This window comes from Asterias rubens, chromosome 12 (genome assembly GCF_902459465.1).
Source record: "Asterias rubens chromosome 12, eAstRub1.3, whole genome shotgun sequence".
Classification (NCBI taxonomy): domain Eukaryota; kingdom Metazoa; phylum Echinodermata; class Asteroidea; order Forcipulatida; family Asteriidae; genus Asterias; species Asterias rubens.
The window spans coordinates 15,436,090-15,450,402 of NC_047073.1; the positions used below are offsets into that span (position 1 = coordinate 15,436,090).

Genomic DNA, 14,313 nt, shown 5'->3' on the forward strand with positions numbered 1-14,313 from the left:
TTTATACTTCCCCTTTAACCAAACTTCCCTAGGAGAAAAAAAACACAATTTTGTACACTCCTCCACTAGTTTCTGCAATAATGTAATAAGACATCTGTCTTCAGGATGCTTTGCCCCAAAGAGGAAGGGCCACCCGAGGCTCTTGTCTTCTTCCTCCATGATCACAGCATGTAGAAACTATCACAGAGAGAGTGCCCCATTGAGACCCATCCTTCCTGGAAAGCCAAGCTAAGATAATCTTATTACAAGAGCACGCCATCCATATCACCTTTCACAGGGTAGGCCAGTCTCACCTGAACCAATAATGGATCAGACCATTATTAACAGAAGTAAACACAACTGGCCTTGAGTTGCTTCAGTCCTTTGGTGTAAAGTTTGTCTACCCCAGGAAGACCACCACATCCCAAGATGTCCTTGTGCGATTTAAAACCTTTTCTGTAAACATTTATTCACAAATGATACCTTGTTTTCAAACTTTTTCACATATCTTGTGAAAATATGATAGCCCCCTGAAGTTGGTGTAAATTGTTTTAAACATTAGATCATTGAGTGAAGCAGACCTTCTGCTGAGTACAGTGTATTTGAATTGTAAAATGAGATCAAGGGATTGAGACAAGTTTATGTGACCTTATTAAACAAGGGACCTCCAGGGGTGGCTATGCCAGCTTGGTGTGCTGTGTTGATCAACAATGGTTTTTGTACGGATTTCGTATTCCTGAACCATAGAGTCATAACAGAGAAGGAGACCGATAGGGAAGGTACATTACGCAGCCTGCAGGCTGGCACTAGCTCTGGCAGGGCCAGATAGATGGTAGTTACCCATTTTAGACCTACCAGAAAGCAAGGTGTTCATGAATGACTAGTTTTTCATCTACCTCAGTAGCTGTCCAGATTCAGAAAAACTGTCTTTGTGAGGAGCATTGTTGCTGTCCGTGCATTGAGTACATCAAGTTTGAATGTGGTGCAAAACAAGTTGGAAACTGTAAAACCTTGATTGGTCACTGACTTGAGTCTGAACCCAGAGGGTAAGTGGGTTTTGTTTGTCTTTGTGGGAGTAGTATTTTGCTTGAGGAATCTCCACATGTCATTTTGTGCAACCGAAATTCAATTCATTTCATTTGAGCCTTTGTGTGTTACTGTCATGACTACATTACAGACACTACCCTATGCTTGGCGATTTATTGAGTGGGCTGTGTGTACTCCTGGAGGTTCGTGTCCGCTATCAATTCCACGATAGAGACGGTATAGCGGAACGAACCTCTAGGAATATGAGGTTCGTTCCCCTGTCATCTCCGCTATCGACTCCATGATGGAGACGATAGCGTTAGTTGGCCACCTCTTCACCTGTTCACTGTGGGCTGTGACTGACTGATGCATTTTTTTAATACAGGTTCATGTTGTCACAGATTGTCCAAGGACATGCTTTATTTAAACTTTCCAACTCATTAATTTACCACATTAAAATTTCAATATAGAATGTCAAACCTTGATGCTTTTAAATCTGGTCTTGACAAAATGACATGTTTCATGTTTCAGAGGTACCCATAGATCATAAAATTCATAGATGTCAAAAAAGGAAAAGTTTTTAGCTGTTGGAAAATGCTTACCAAATAGTGTTTAGTGCAAAAAATAGTTAATGGTCACACCTGTCGTTCCTGGCAGAGTTCTCATTAGCCTTTGAGGCAGACTCTGCTAGGGTCAAAACGTCAGGAAATTAACTTGTTGGGTCAAAAGTTTTAATATTATTGTTGTTGTGATAATAAATTGTACGCTTGTGTCAGCTAACCCTTTGAATTTTATAAAATGTGTTTCGTCAGACAGTAGTGTAATGGCTGTGGAATGTCTGAAATGTGTCAGTATTCTTATTGATCGCCTGCTTTCTTCTAATTTTTTTCTAATTTTAAGAGATGAAGGTCAGTAGGGAAAATAAAGACAAGGCCTCTGTACATGTACCACAATTTATAAAAATCTGTTCCTGTTAGACTCTGAGGACATACCAATAGGACTAATTTTTCAGGGTTGTTCACTCGCATTGTACAATCGCAACCCCGCCGAATGTATTCAAGCTGACATACGTCATTTTCTTGAAGATGACAACGTTTTACAAATTATTTTACTCTTTGGAAAACTACAGGAAGATTTTACCAGTATAACATCTAGTTTTAGATTCTGTAGGTAAAGTGCTCCCTCCTAACACCGCTGTTTACAATTTTTCTCTTTTGTGACTGGTGCACAACTGGCCATGAACTTCATGCATCACTGAACAAAGGCAGGTTGTGGGCAACACCCAATATTTTCTGGATAGCCATTGTGTTCGGATTCAATCAATAGTTTCCATAGAAATTATTGTGCGTTGCTACCACTTTCTGTATATAGACTTCCATTATTGTGTACTCTGTAATCAGGATGCAAGTTTACAACAACAATGTTTGTATGCACAAATTTTGGAAAGTTGTTTAGAGTTCCTGTAACATCCTTCAGGGCAAGTTTCGTACAATTTCTAAAATGAACTTGTGCCAAGACTGCCAAGTGGATGCACCATGGTACTACACATCCTTATTTTTTTTTAATTGACATTTGATAAAGAACAAAGGTCATGGCTACTGGAGTAAACACTGAAGACACTCAATTTTCATTCTATCACAGATAACTTTTAAACACTGTACATTTTTACAGTTTTTCACCCATTTTAGATTTTACCCTTTTGCAATTTCATTCTTCTTTGGATGATCTGCCCCTCGTCAAATGTTTTTGCACAAATTATTTCACCCGGAAGTTCAAAAAATCTCAACCAAACTCTAGAACAGGGTTTAGATTCATGTGCTGTAAGGATTTGACAGGTATTTTCTGTCCATGTACATGTAGATTTCCTTGAAAAAATAATTTCTGAAGGGGTTTGCCCCAGTGGTCTAGCACAGCTGGCTCTCAAGGAGGAAGAACATTTATTGTGCCTTATCATAGAACCCTGACAAGGTGGGTTGTCCAAAACTGGGCATGCCTGTCTGAAAAATTGTTTCAGCATTGAGATTTCAAAAATCATACTTCCCATTAGGAAAATGAAAGTTTCGTTTTGAAAGCAAAAGCAATGTTCAAACAAATAGGCTATTGGGCAAATTACTTAATTTACTTTCAGATCATCTTAAGAAATAATGCATTAGAAACACATCCAGAAATGTTCCTGTTTCCAAAGTATCGCCTTTCAGCCCATTATGCTCATGATCTGCATGGGTGTGGATACATAGCCTACTATATACATACTGAGTACTGAAGACATTTTCCTCGGTAATCTTTGGCTGTCAATGGGGCATTTCCCTTTCTCAAACAGAAATAGCATAGGTTTTGGCACCATGCCAACTCACCGGATAACACTTCTGCCCTGAACCATTATAATCGTCCCTTTTGAATGTCGCAACATGAAATGTGTCCAAACGACAAAATGATCCCCTAATGTTAAAAAGAAATCCCCTAATGTTAGGAGTGTGTCGCAATCACTGACGATCCTAGAGTTATATATTAAAGTGCAGTTTTGTTTCCTTCACTCTGAGTGTGCACAACAAAAAATGTAAAATAAAAAATAGAAATTCACAGTTTTGCACATTCACTTTTATGGTATGTATTATAATAAAGATGGTCATGGTGGAACACTTGCTCAGAAATATTTTTGCCTGAAATGCTGTATAATTGTAATATGTAGGCCCAAAAGGTAGTTTTTGAGAAACGAGTAAGTTTGTATTTTTTAACCTGGCACAGGTTTGAAAAATGTGAACACACATTTTAAGTTGTTGAGGGTTTTTTCCTGCACTTTCTTGAGACTCCAATTACTGATATGAAGCCTAAATTTCCACAGGGTTAATGAGCTATAACTTGGATCTTGTCCATGTGCTTTAAATGATGCATTTATGATGCAGTTAAATAAAACCAATAAAAACAGCAATGTGGGCAGTCTGCCAAAGTGACGTGGCCTTTATTAAAATTCCCCTAGATTATTGCATCACATGTTTTAAAGTGTTTGACTTTTTGGATGATGTGGGTGTGCAGGTGCATTATTAACTTCTTCTTTGAAAGACCTATGAAAAATATGAACTATATACTTTTGTATACTTTGTTAATTTTTTGTTAATTTTTTTTTTCGCATCAAGTTATATCTTGCATCATCTTTCAATACATTTTGTAAAATCCCCTAATGTCCAAGTGTGTTGCAATGAAGCTTGCAGAGTGTACTTTTCTATTAAAGTGCAGACCTTTAACCAACAACTACAAAAATACACAATCATAGGTTAGCTGAAATCTGTCAAAATCATTTCAATTTGTTGGCATAATTTTAAAGGCAGTGATCACTATTGGTAATTGTCAAAGACTAGCCTTCACAGTTGGTGTATCTCAACATATATGCATAAAATAACAAACCTGCGAAAATTTGAGCTTAATCGGTCATCGAAGTTGCGAGATAATAATGAAAGAAAAATTAACCCTTGTCACACAAAGTTGTGTGCGCTTAGATGGTTGATTTCGAGACCTCAAGTTCTAAATCTGAGGTCTCGAAATCAAATTCGTGGAAAACTACTTCTTTCTCGAAAACTATGGCACTTCAGAGGGAGGTGTTTCTCACAATGTTTTACACCATCAACCTCTCCCCATTACTCGTCACAAAGAAAGGTTTTTCTGCCAATAATTATTTTAAGTAATTACCAATAGTGTCCAGTGCCTTTAACACTGGAGACATGACTGCCAAAAATAAAACTTACTTAGCCGCCATAACATACACATCACTGTCATTTGTCATCTTCACACCTGTGTGCAAACAATAACACACATGATTTTAATCTGCCATGACAATGCCTGGAGGAATGCAAACATAACAGAACAATGTGTCATTGTATGGTAATCAAGCCACGGAACCGAAAATTGACAACTGCAAATGTTGATTGTTTCAGTCATACTTTCTGGATTGGATTGTATTTCATTCCCTTTTTGTCATCAAAGAAACCCTGGTGTGAATTGTACTTTTGCTCATTGGTCTACTCTCACCCTAGTGTGAACTCGAGTCTGTCAGCAGAGTATTGTATGTAAATCAAAGTTTCATGCTTTAAAAATTCATTGGTCTAGTCACCAGTGAAAAGGGCAAGGTCTTAGTATGTGCCAACTTAGTTTACTCTCTCTATGCTCTCACTGTCTGTGATGTTAATTTGTATTTTGCAACTTCACTGCTCATGGGCTCCCAAAGTTGTTAAGAAAAACAAGATAAGGCCTAGGTAATAACAAGACGCTCTCCTTGAGTCTCCATCCTGGTGTTTTGTTGAACCTTTTCATGTGGTACTGTCTAGGCTTTCTCTATGGCATGTATGGTAAGAAGTTACAAAACCGCATCTTGACCTGGTCCCGTGATGTACTGGTAGCGCACTTGTGTACATGTACATGTACTGTACATAGTTGTGTGCAGGCACTGGGGGTCCTGTAGAGCCATGGTTACAGCTTTAGTCACAATACTAGGAAATGTGCTGTTCTTTTAACTAAGGAGTCGAGTCCTTGCAGGGTTACATAAATGTAATTCCAGACACTGTGAAGTTGGTTTCTAGACATACACTTTATGCATTTACCAAGGGAGACAAAATCTGTCTGTGACTGAAAAATACTAGCACATGAACACTAGAAGTACAGTGTAATTATATTTGTACATTGCTGAGAACTTTCGGACTTTCATCTGAAAGTCAGACATTTTCCTATTTATTAATCAATTATTTAAAATTATTGATTATTATTATCATTATTTAGATGGTGAAAAAAGTACCTCTGTTATTTTCCTGTTCTTTGAACAACTTCTCTAAAACGTGCACCCTACAATTTACCATGGAGGCTCCATGAATTTACAGACCCTTAAAATTTAGACAAATGGTTGTTTGTTGTCTGGATCTGGTTGTCTCACTCTCAGCGGTTTCTCTCCCTGCCTTTCACCTCTGTTGACCTCCGATTGGAATCCTGTCTAAAGCTGACACCTTCCATGTGAAATGAGTTTTCAGTCTCTACACATGATTGCATCATGGGTTTTCCCCATTTAGTTTTCTTCCTCCCACATCTAAATGGTTTTCTTCTAGTTTCCTTTTGACCCACACTTGGTACTAAGTGTGCTGTTGGATGTGTAATAAATAATAAAATCAAATTTAATTAATTTATTTATAATTATTTATTTAAAATCTTGAGACATACACAATAGTTACAAGTTGTACAGGGGCTGTCAAGGTTAAAATAAAAGTTTTAAAAACTGTCATCAAAAGATGTGTAAAACCAGACCCCTGCTGCCAACGATAAAAATACATGCATAAAGAGATAATATTCATCTTAAGTTGAGTTGTCTGATTTACCATAGTGATTTGCATCGTGACCTCATACTTTGCTTAGCAGTTAAATTAGAAGTTATAACTCTTTTGACAATCTCCCCCTGGGTTACCATAGAGCAAGGTTTTACCATTATTGTTTTCGCAGACCCATATAGAAAATTCACTACAAATCATCAACTCCTTAAAGTACACATTAAGCATGAACAGTGAATGATTTTCCTTGTAGCAGAGCAAAATGTTCCACAAAAGGCACTTGTTTGCTATGCAACATTGCTGGATGAAATCATTCCCGCTGATGAAACATATTTTTCTAAAATTATGCCCTTTCTGGAATCTTCACTCTCCGGAATATTCCACAAGGCTCCGGGACCACTACTGTATCCTTCCTTTTTCTATAGAAAGCAAAAGGAAACAATACAATGGAAATATTCAGTAGGCCCTAAATGTATTCACTACTATGACATCATTATTTTTTATTGTCATATTTTTATTGTCATCCTTTTGTTATAAAAAACAATACTGTGAAATTAGTGAAATCTGCAACCTTTCAGTTTGTGAAATTATTTGTTTAATTTCTAAACTCAAAGCCACCCCCACAACAAGGATGGAGTGGTCCGAGATTGTGTTAATGTAGGGTGTTCCATTTACTTCCTGGGGATGTTCTACTACTAGGATGTTGTGTTGTGATGGGAGTTAATGCCCAAATTGGAAGGTGACTCATCAGCCTGTGCCTGGTTAAACTTGCTAAAGTCCTTTGTACTTGAAGCTGCCCTTAACAGTTTTACTGTACTTGTTGGCTGGAACATGGAGGTAGAAACAATAGATTGATGGTTGGAACAATAGATTGATTGAAGTGCAGATTGTAAATTCTGTTTTATCTGTTGTGTATTATTGTATTGTTTTATTTAAAACAAAATGAAAATTGAGGGGGGTTGCTTTTTCAAATTTGATAGCTGTAAAGATGTACATTACGAATTCACAAATTGTTGTAACCCAGCGCAAGTTGCTGTCAGCTCGCCCAACACAATGCAATGTTGCGATTCTTCCATGATAAGACTCCCTTGCTCAATGACTACACAAACTCTCTTCAAGGATGAGCAAGTGTTCCTGGGTTTTAAATGTGTCCGAAATTTTTCTGGAAAAATGCAGATTTGGTTTTTGGTTTTTATTTAAAAAAAGCATACACTATTACATTGTTTACCTAAAGCAAAAACACTGACAAAACTGACTTCATAATTTGACATACCATACATCACATGTCTGGTACACAGGTTGGCCATTGGCTGTTCGAAATGATATCTTTTTTTTTAAACATGATTTCAACAAGAGATAACTAAACCAGAGGACTTGATTAAGTTTAGTGTTGTGCAGCTGTTGTTATTTCTCCCATGCCATAGTCCCATGATGACGTGGTCTACGTGTATTGTGGTGTGTGTTGAGTTGACATCCGTGGTGCAATTATGGCAGGATAGGGATGTTGCAATGAATGCAATCTAGTGTGTGTGGGTTGTTGGCTTAGTTCCTCCTTGGATATCAAGAGAAGAAGACCTACACCCAGAATGTGCTTGTCTGATCAGAAAAGAATCTCTTTAGAATTGGAAGGTAATAATTATGCATGGCTTTTATTTTATGGCTAGAAGTTGAAGAGACAAAACAGACTTGGTTTATATTTATGGAACATTGTTGTTTGTAATTGTACTCATATTTTGCAGTTTGATATCACAATAATGAGTGAAATGCAAACAAAACTCTCGTATTCAACGAACATATTGTACAACACTCAAGGTGCTATTTGTAAAATAGAAAACATGTTTTCGTTTTAAATGGAACAAAAAGCTTGGAAATGTTCATTGGTAATTAGTAAAAAAAATACAAACCAAGTACTGAAATACTTGGGTAGCCTAAATGAGAGTTTGGTTCTACACTTTCACAGTACTTTTGTTCATTGTTGATAAACAGAATAATTGTTAAGTTAAGTAGGATTTGAGTTGACTGCTTGGTGGAAAAACAATCTACACTTCATAGCTTCATGCTTGAGCCATAATGTAAAATTGTAACCATGGAGGAATAAAATCCTCCATGCTTGTAACATGTTCGACTAGGTTGCATTTTGCAAACCCCACCTACGTAATATTTATGAACTTGTGGTAATAGACCTTATGCACATGACGTCATTTCAGTACGGCGCACCCGCATTGAGGTCAAAAGAAGGTTGTTCATTGGCCAATCTATGTGCGTTTCGATTGTTTCGTCACCGTTTGACCTCAAAGATGGCGGCTGGATGACGTCAATGCATAAGGTCTATACCATGTACTGCATCTTGAAGCCACTTGACAATCTGTGTATGGAGCATCTCTATTTATATATGTCACAACTGTACATGTTCAGTTCTGAAATGAACCAGTGATGTATTGTAATATTAATTGTTACTCAACGTTGCGATCATAGTGCTTTGAATTTGATCGTCTTCAGGAGAGTATGTTTTAGATTATTTTATAGGCTCTTGTGATTTTGCCAACTTTTAGGAATTCATTGCTATAGTTTTGGATTGCAATTTATACATTATAAATAAAAGTGTTGGTGTAGTGTTATGTAGTGTAGCCTAGTACTGTAGTGTATCTGATTTCTTGGGACTGCGGTTGCATTGTTTTTGTTTTTCCATGATAATTCTGTTCATATTACAAAGCACACATAGTTCCGATATGGATTATTTGCCATTTTGGGGGTGTTTAAAACTTGTTGTCGGCGCTCTGGACTTGTTGTCGGCTTGTTGTCGGCTTTTAGTAGGAACGACTCAGTCTGTACACTACTCCACTCCCCTGGTCATAATTGCCTTGGTGAAGTTTTTAAATTCCTTTAAAGACGTGCCTTCTTAAAAAGAATGAATACCTTGCCCTTACACAAGATTGAAGTGTCAGGCCTGGTTCATTAAGTCTCATTAAGTAATTACTACAATTGAACTTTCAAGGTTAGTAATATACGTATAGTATGGACACTTTAGCGCACATTTTAGCCTTGGTCAATCACGTTCCTATTGTCCTTACAGTTAGTTCTACTGTGGTCATTATCTTGGCGCACAGTCAATGTACTTGACTCTCTATTGACCGTTTGAATAAAATGTACATTAATCTGGATTCAATGTCATTCATTAAATATTCATGAGATATTAATGATTATTCATGAGATGCAGCTGATTGCTCCTTCTGATTGGTCATTGTAGGCCATCTGTAGTGTATTGGAATGGAGATAGGGGTAAATTTAGGGCAATGGCGGGATTGTCTCAGTATGCTGCCCACCCAGGGCTGGTCATTGTCTTGGTGAGCCTTGAAATGTGTCCCAGAAAGCAGTTCCCATTACCCATTCAATACAAAGGTTACTTAAGTGCATATTTTTTATTCAAGAACATAAAAACAGGCAATTTTTATTCACCTGTAGGCACGTACATACAATACATCCTTTGCAAACATAATGGTAGTTCTACTGTTTACATTTGGATAAAAATACCATTTGATAAGTCATTGTACATTGTACTTTGTGTTGATTTACGAGTACGTTCAATTTAAAATCGTATGATGCACAAAGATAGACGTTTTGTTTATCAACACAGTTGAGCAGTAAAAAGGTTAAGTTTAAGATTTTTGCATTATTTTGTCTGGATTTTTAAAACCACAGTCTAAATTCATTTACAGTAGGCGTCCACATTACACTACAGTAAGATTAAAAAAATACCAGTTGAAAACTTTTTATTATTTCCTGTTCGCTGTGCCTGGTAGGCCTACGTATACGTATACTGTAGTATATACTCATTTTTGTTAACTTACTCCAGATTTTGCTCTTGAAGTGAAGTAGCGAAATTTGTGCTGGTACAGAGAATGTGCACGTGTGACAAATACGGTAAACATTGTGTGCATACATGTATGGCACAGATTCCACAAGCTACCGATGTAATTATTACTCAGAACGGATGATCAGATGTTGCCTAAAAATTAAAAGTGTTCATAAACCTGTAGAATGATTTTATCATTCACTACCTATGGTATCTGGTGTTTAATACTTACTCCTGCTCAACTCCGAATTAAAAATTCCAAAAGACAACTACGTCATGAACATTCACCCTATTGGCTGTTTGTTTGTCAACATGTTTGGGCATGTTGAAGGTTAAGAGAGTATCATTGCATTGTTCTGTTTTTATTTATGTACATTGTGGAGCTGTTTTGCATTTCAATTGTAAAGTAAACAACTCGGATTACTAGAAGTAAAGAGGATGACCTTGCAAGTGATTGTATGCAAATTGCTTTTGTGCAGCCTTTGAGAAAGACTTGCCAGAGTTGAAACGTGAGGCCATTAACCATGTTTTTTCTTCTGTTTGGCAAATTACTTCTGCTGGGTTAAATATACCCACTGAGATGGGCAGAGGATGGGAGCCCATAACAAATTTTCTCAAACACTGCCTGAGTCCAGCAGTGTGTGCCAACCCTTTATCAGAGACCTTCAGTGCAATAAGCTATGGATTATTAATTCGTTGTAACCATTGTGTGTGGTTGAAACATGGAGAGCAATCAAAGGAACTGGGGATATAAATAACAAGCGTTGCTTGAGTGAGGTTCTTAGACCAAGGTTTCTGGACCCCCCTTCTTCTTGGATGGTATTACAGCAGGGTTGATGTTGTTTTGACTGTCATTAGATTGATTGTTGGTTGTGTAGGAGCATTATTCCTCCATGGTAGGAGGGAGGTGCAAAGCGAGTTGTGTTTCTCTGGTTGTTGGTGTGGCAGGGAGGCGCACATTAACGAGCAGTGTTTCTCTGATGGTTTGTTGATGGTGTTCAGGGGGCGGTGCACAACTTACTTGTTTTTCTCTGAGTCTGATGGTGTGGCAGGGAGGCGCACATCAACGAGCGGTGTTTCTCTGATGGTTTGTTGATGGTGTTCAGGGGGTGGTGCACAACTTACTTGTTTTTCTCTGAGTCTGATGGTGTGGCAGGGAGGCGCACATCAACGAGCGGTGTTTCTCTGATGGTTTGTTGATGGTGTTCAGGGGGTGGTGCACAACTTACTTGTTTTTCTCTGAGTCTGATGGTGTGGCAGGGAGGCGCACATCAACGAGCGGTGTTTCTCTGATGGTATGTTGATGGTGTTCAGGGGGTGGTGCACAACTTACTTGTTTTTCTCTGAGTCTGATGGTGTGGCAGGGAGGCGCACATTAACAAGGGGTGTTTCTCTGATGGTTTGTTGATGGTGTTCAGGGGGTGGTGCACAACTTACTTGTTTTTCTCTGAGTCTGACTGATGGTGCCATCAGAAGGAGGTGAGCAACAAGTGGTGTTTTTCTCTCATGGTTTGGGATTGAGGTGAATGGAATGTTGTGTAATCTCGCTGATTTTGCAGTTTTCAATCTCATTATTTAGGTATGTTTGAAAGAAAGTGTTTTTTACCCACCCACTCCAAATATTTAATGGCTTCTCCAGTAGGAATGTTCAATTGCTTTTCCTGTCTTTTAAAAACCAACAACTTTTACTTTGTAGTTAAATCATGATTGAAAATGACGATCTTGGCCAGAATTGGGTATTTTGTCTTTTTCTTTGTTAGGCCCCCTATTTGTTTTATAGGGCCTCCTAGGCTATATAAAAACTTAGTTTGATTTTCATGTACATTTCTTTTGACCCACCAACCCACAATTTTGAGGCAAAATAAATTACAATTTGTGGATTATGTACATGCATAGAGTAAGGTACATGTAAGTAGGAAATCTACCTCCATGGGGGAATCTACCTCCATGGGTGGATAAAGAACAACATGTAGGTAGGAAATCTACCTCCATGGGTGGATAAAGAACAACATGTAGGTAGGAAATCTACCTCCATGGGTGGATAAAGAACAAACTATGTTACTTAATTTTGGCCATTATTCCAAGTCTTAGATTTGTCTACATGTATGTCGAATGGAACGTGGTTCTAAAACAGAAGTCTTAAATTTACACCAATTTGGTTCACGATCATTCAGTAAAAACAAATGAAATAGGCCTAATTATTGACAGTAACGTTGTTAATAACAACTTGTTTACTCCAGCTTGTATTTGGGCCTATCAAACAATGTTTTATTACATTGATGGTTTACCCCAAGAACCAAGGAGGTGTTTCACTTTAAATGGCTTTCGTTTTTAAGCGTAGAAAATGAAGTCTTAAGTTGTAACATGGGATTAGATATACATGTACATGGAAGATGGCTTCTACTGACATAATGATTCGCAGAGGAATATTTTGATGATGAGATTCAATGAAGTCCTTCCGTACATGTTACCACTGACCTAATGGACACGACTGATGCACATGCATGGCAATCTTTATGGCGTGGGTGCCTGTGTAATTAGGAAGGATAGGCAATGACATGACTTCCCTCAGTTCCACAGACGTCACTGTGCTCAGGAAATAATCAAAACAGATATCAGGGACATTAGCCATAGTGATGACATTTACTCATGACAGTGCTCTGCATGTAATTGTAACCTTTCTTTCTTTTTACCCATGATGTTACATTTTATCTTCAAGTACGCGCTAATCCTCCAATCAGATTCGCAGAAAGGAGTGGTGATAAAAACCTATACTGCACGGCTAATATCACTACCTGCGTCTTGTGTGTTCTATGTCACGCGCCAAGTTTGCTTGAAGATAAATAGGTTATCACATGCGCGCTCGTGGAAATGCGGAAAATATAGCGCGTCTATTCCCATATCCAACTCGGCCTTCGGCCTCGTTGGATATGGGAAGCGCTATGTTTTTCTGTATTCCACTCGCGCTTGTGTGATAACTTATAGTATACAAAAGTACATTGTATACAAAAGTACATTGTATACAAAAGTACATTGTATACAAAAGTACATTGTATACAAAAGTACATAGGTGCTAGGCTTTAGTATCAATATTAACATCCAAATCTGTCAGGTGACTTGTTGTTGATGAAATCATTTAAAGATAGGGATCCAACAAAATGGCAACGCAGAATATAAAATTGATTTTCATCAATCCTTATTCTGTACAATGGGTATAACAAGCATTGAGCAGGTGAAGTTGAAGCTATTTTGTGTACATTGTCATATGCCTAGAGAGCCCCTACCCTTCTTCCACACTAACACTTTTTCCACTAAAAAGCTGTAAGTTGTACTGTTAGCAATCAAATGGCCTCTGACTGGGAAAAAAAATGAGGCATAACTGTTACATTTTTGTCGCTAGAATCACCCGCAAAGAGATGTTTCCCATAATTTCCATTTACCGAACAAATTGTGCACAAACTTGTTCATGGGTCCTAGTTCTATGATTTTTAATGATAGGCCTAGTGGTAGCATTGAAAACTAACCAATTACCAAAACGAAAACGCGCGTGGGCTTTCATTACAGATAATATTCATAAGGTGCAATGTACAATGTAATGTAGGTTACATGACATGATGTACACATATACTTGTAAGTTGTATACGTTTCTGAGGTTTCTGTTTATAGTTTGTAATGCAGTTTTTGTCTTCATGTGATGTCATAAACATTGCACGTACTAGCACGATATTTACACAATTTATCCCAAGATTGTTCTACTTTTAGAAGATTTAGCTCATAGTTAACAGTGGTGTTGAAAGAGAAGATCTTTGTTTAAGAGTTGGCGTTTGTATAAAGAGTGGTTGATTCTTTTCTTATTTCAGGCTATGCCAGAATCAGTGAAGGCTCACACCAAAGGAAACCAGGAGATGAACCAGTTGCAAAGTCCATTTTCAGTAAGTCACTCGAACTCCATTCTCATTCCCAGTGGTGTGGGATCTTGTTCTAAACCACCCCCCCCCCCCCCACCCCAACTCTGAGAATGCCTTACTTGATGATACATGGATATCCCAAAATATTGGATATTTAATATTTCCTGTGGTTAATCAACTCTATGTGCCTGCTGCAAGCATCAAGTCCTAAAGCAACTGGTCCCCCTCGCCCTTCTTTGAACTT

At 37.9% G+C, this 14,313-nt stretch overlaps 1 protein-coding gene across 4 annotated transcripts in view; it reads left to right on the forward strand.

Moving 5' to 3' along the window:
- The window catches only part of LOC117298087 (MAP kinase-interacting serine/threonine-protein kinase 1-like), a 28,853-nt gene that overhangs the window by 4,056 nt on the left and 10,484 nt on the right, over positions 1–14,313 (forward strand). Inside the window, exons 1-2 of one of the 4 annotated variants that reach the window (XM_033781328.1) lie at positions 726–1,025; positions 14,022–14,093. In XM_033781328.1, the coding sequence (XP_033637219.1) occupies positions 14,025–14,093 (69 nt within the window). In that variant the 5' untranslated portion in view covers positions 726–1,025; positions 14,022–14,024. Of the gene's footprint in view, positions 1–725; positions 1,026–7,767; positions 7,938–11,531; positions 11,641–14,021; positions 14,094–14,313 lie in introns of those variants that run through there. The other 3 variants (XM_033781327.1, XM_033781329.1, XM_033781326.1) reach the window with 3 other exon arrangements.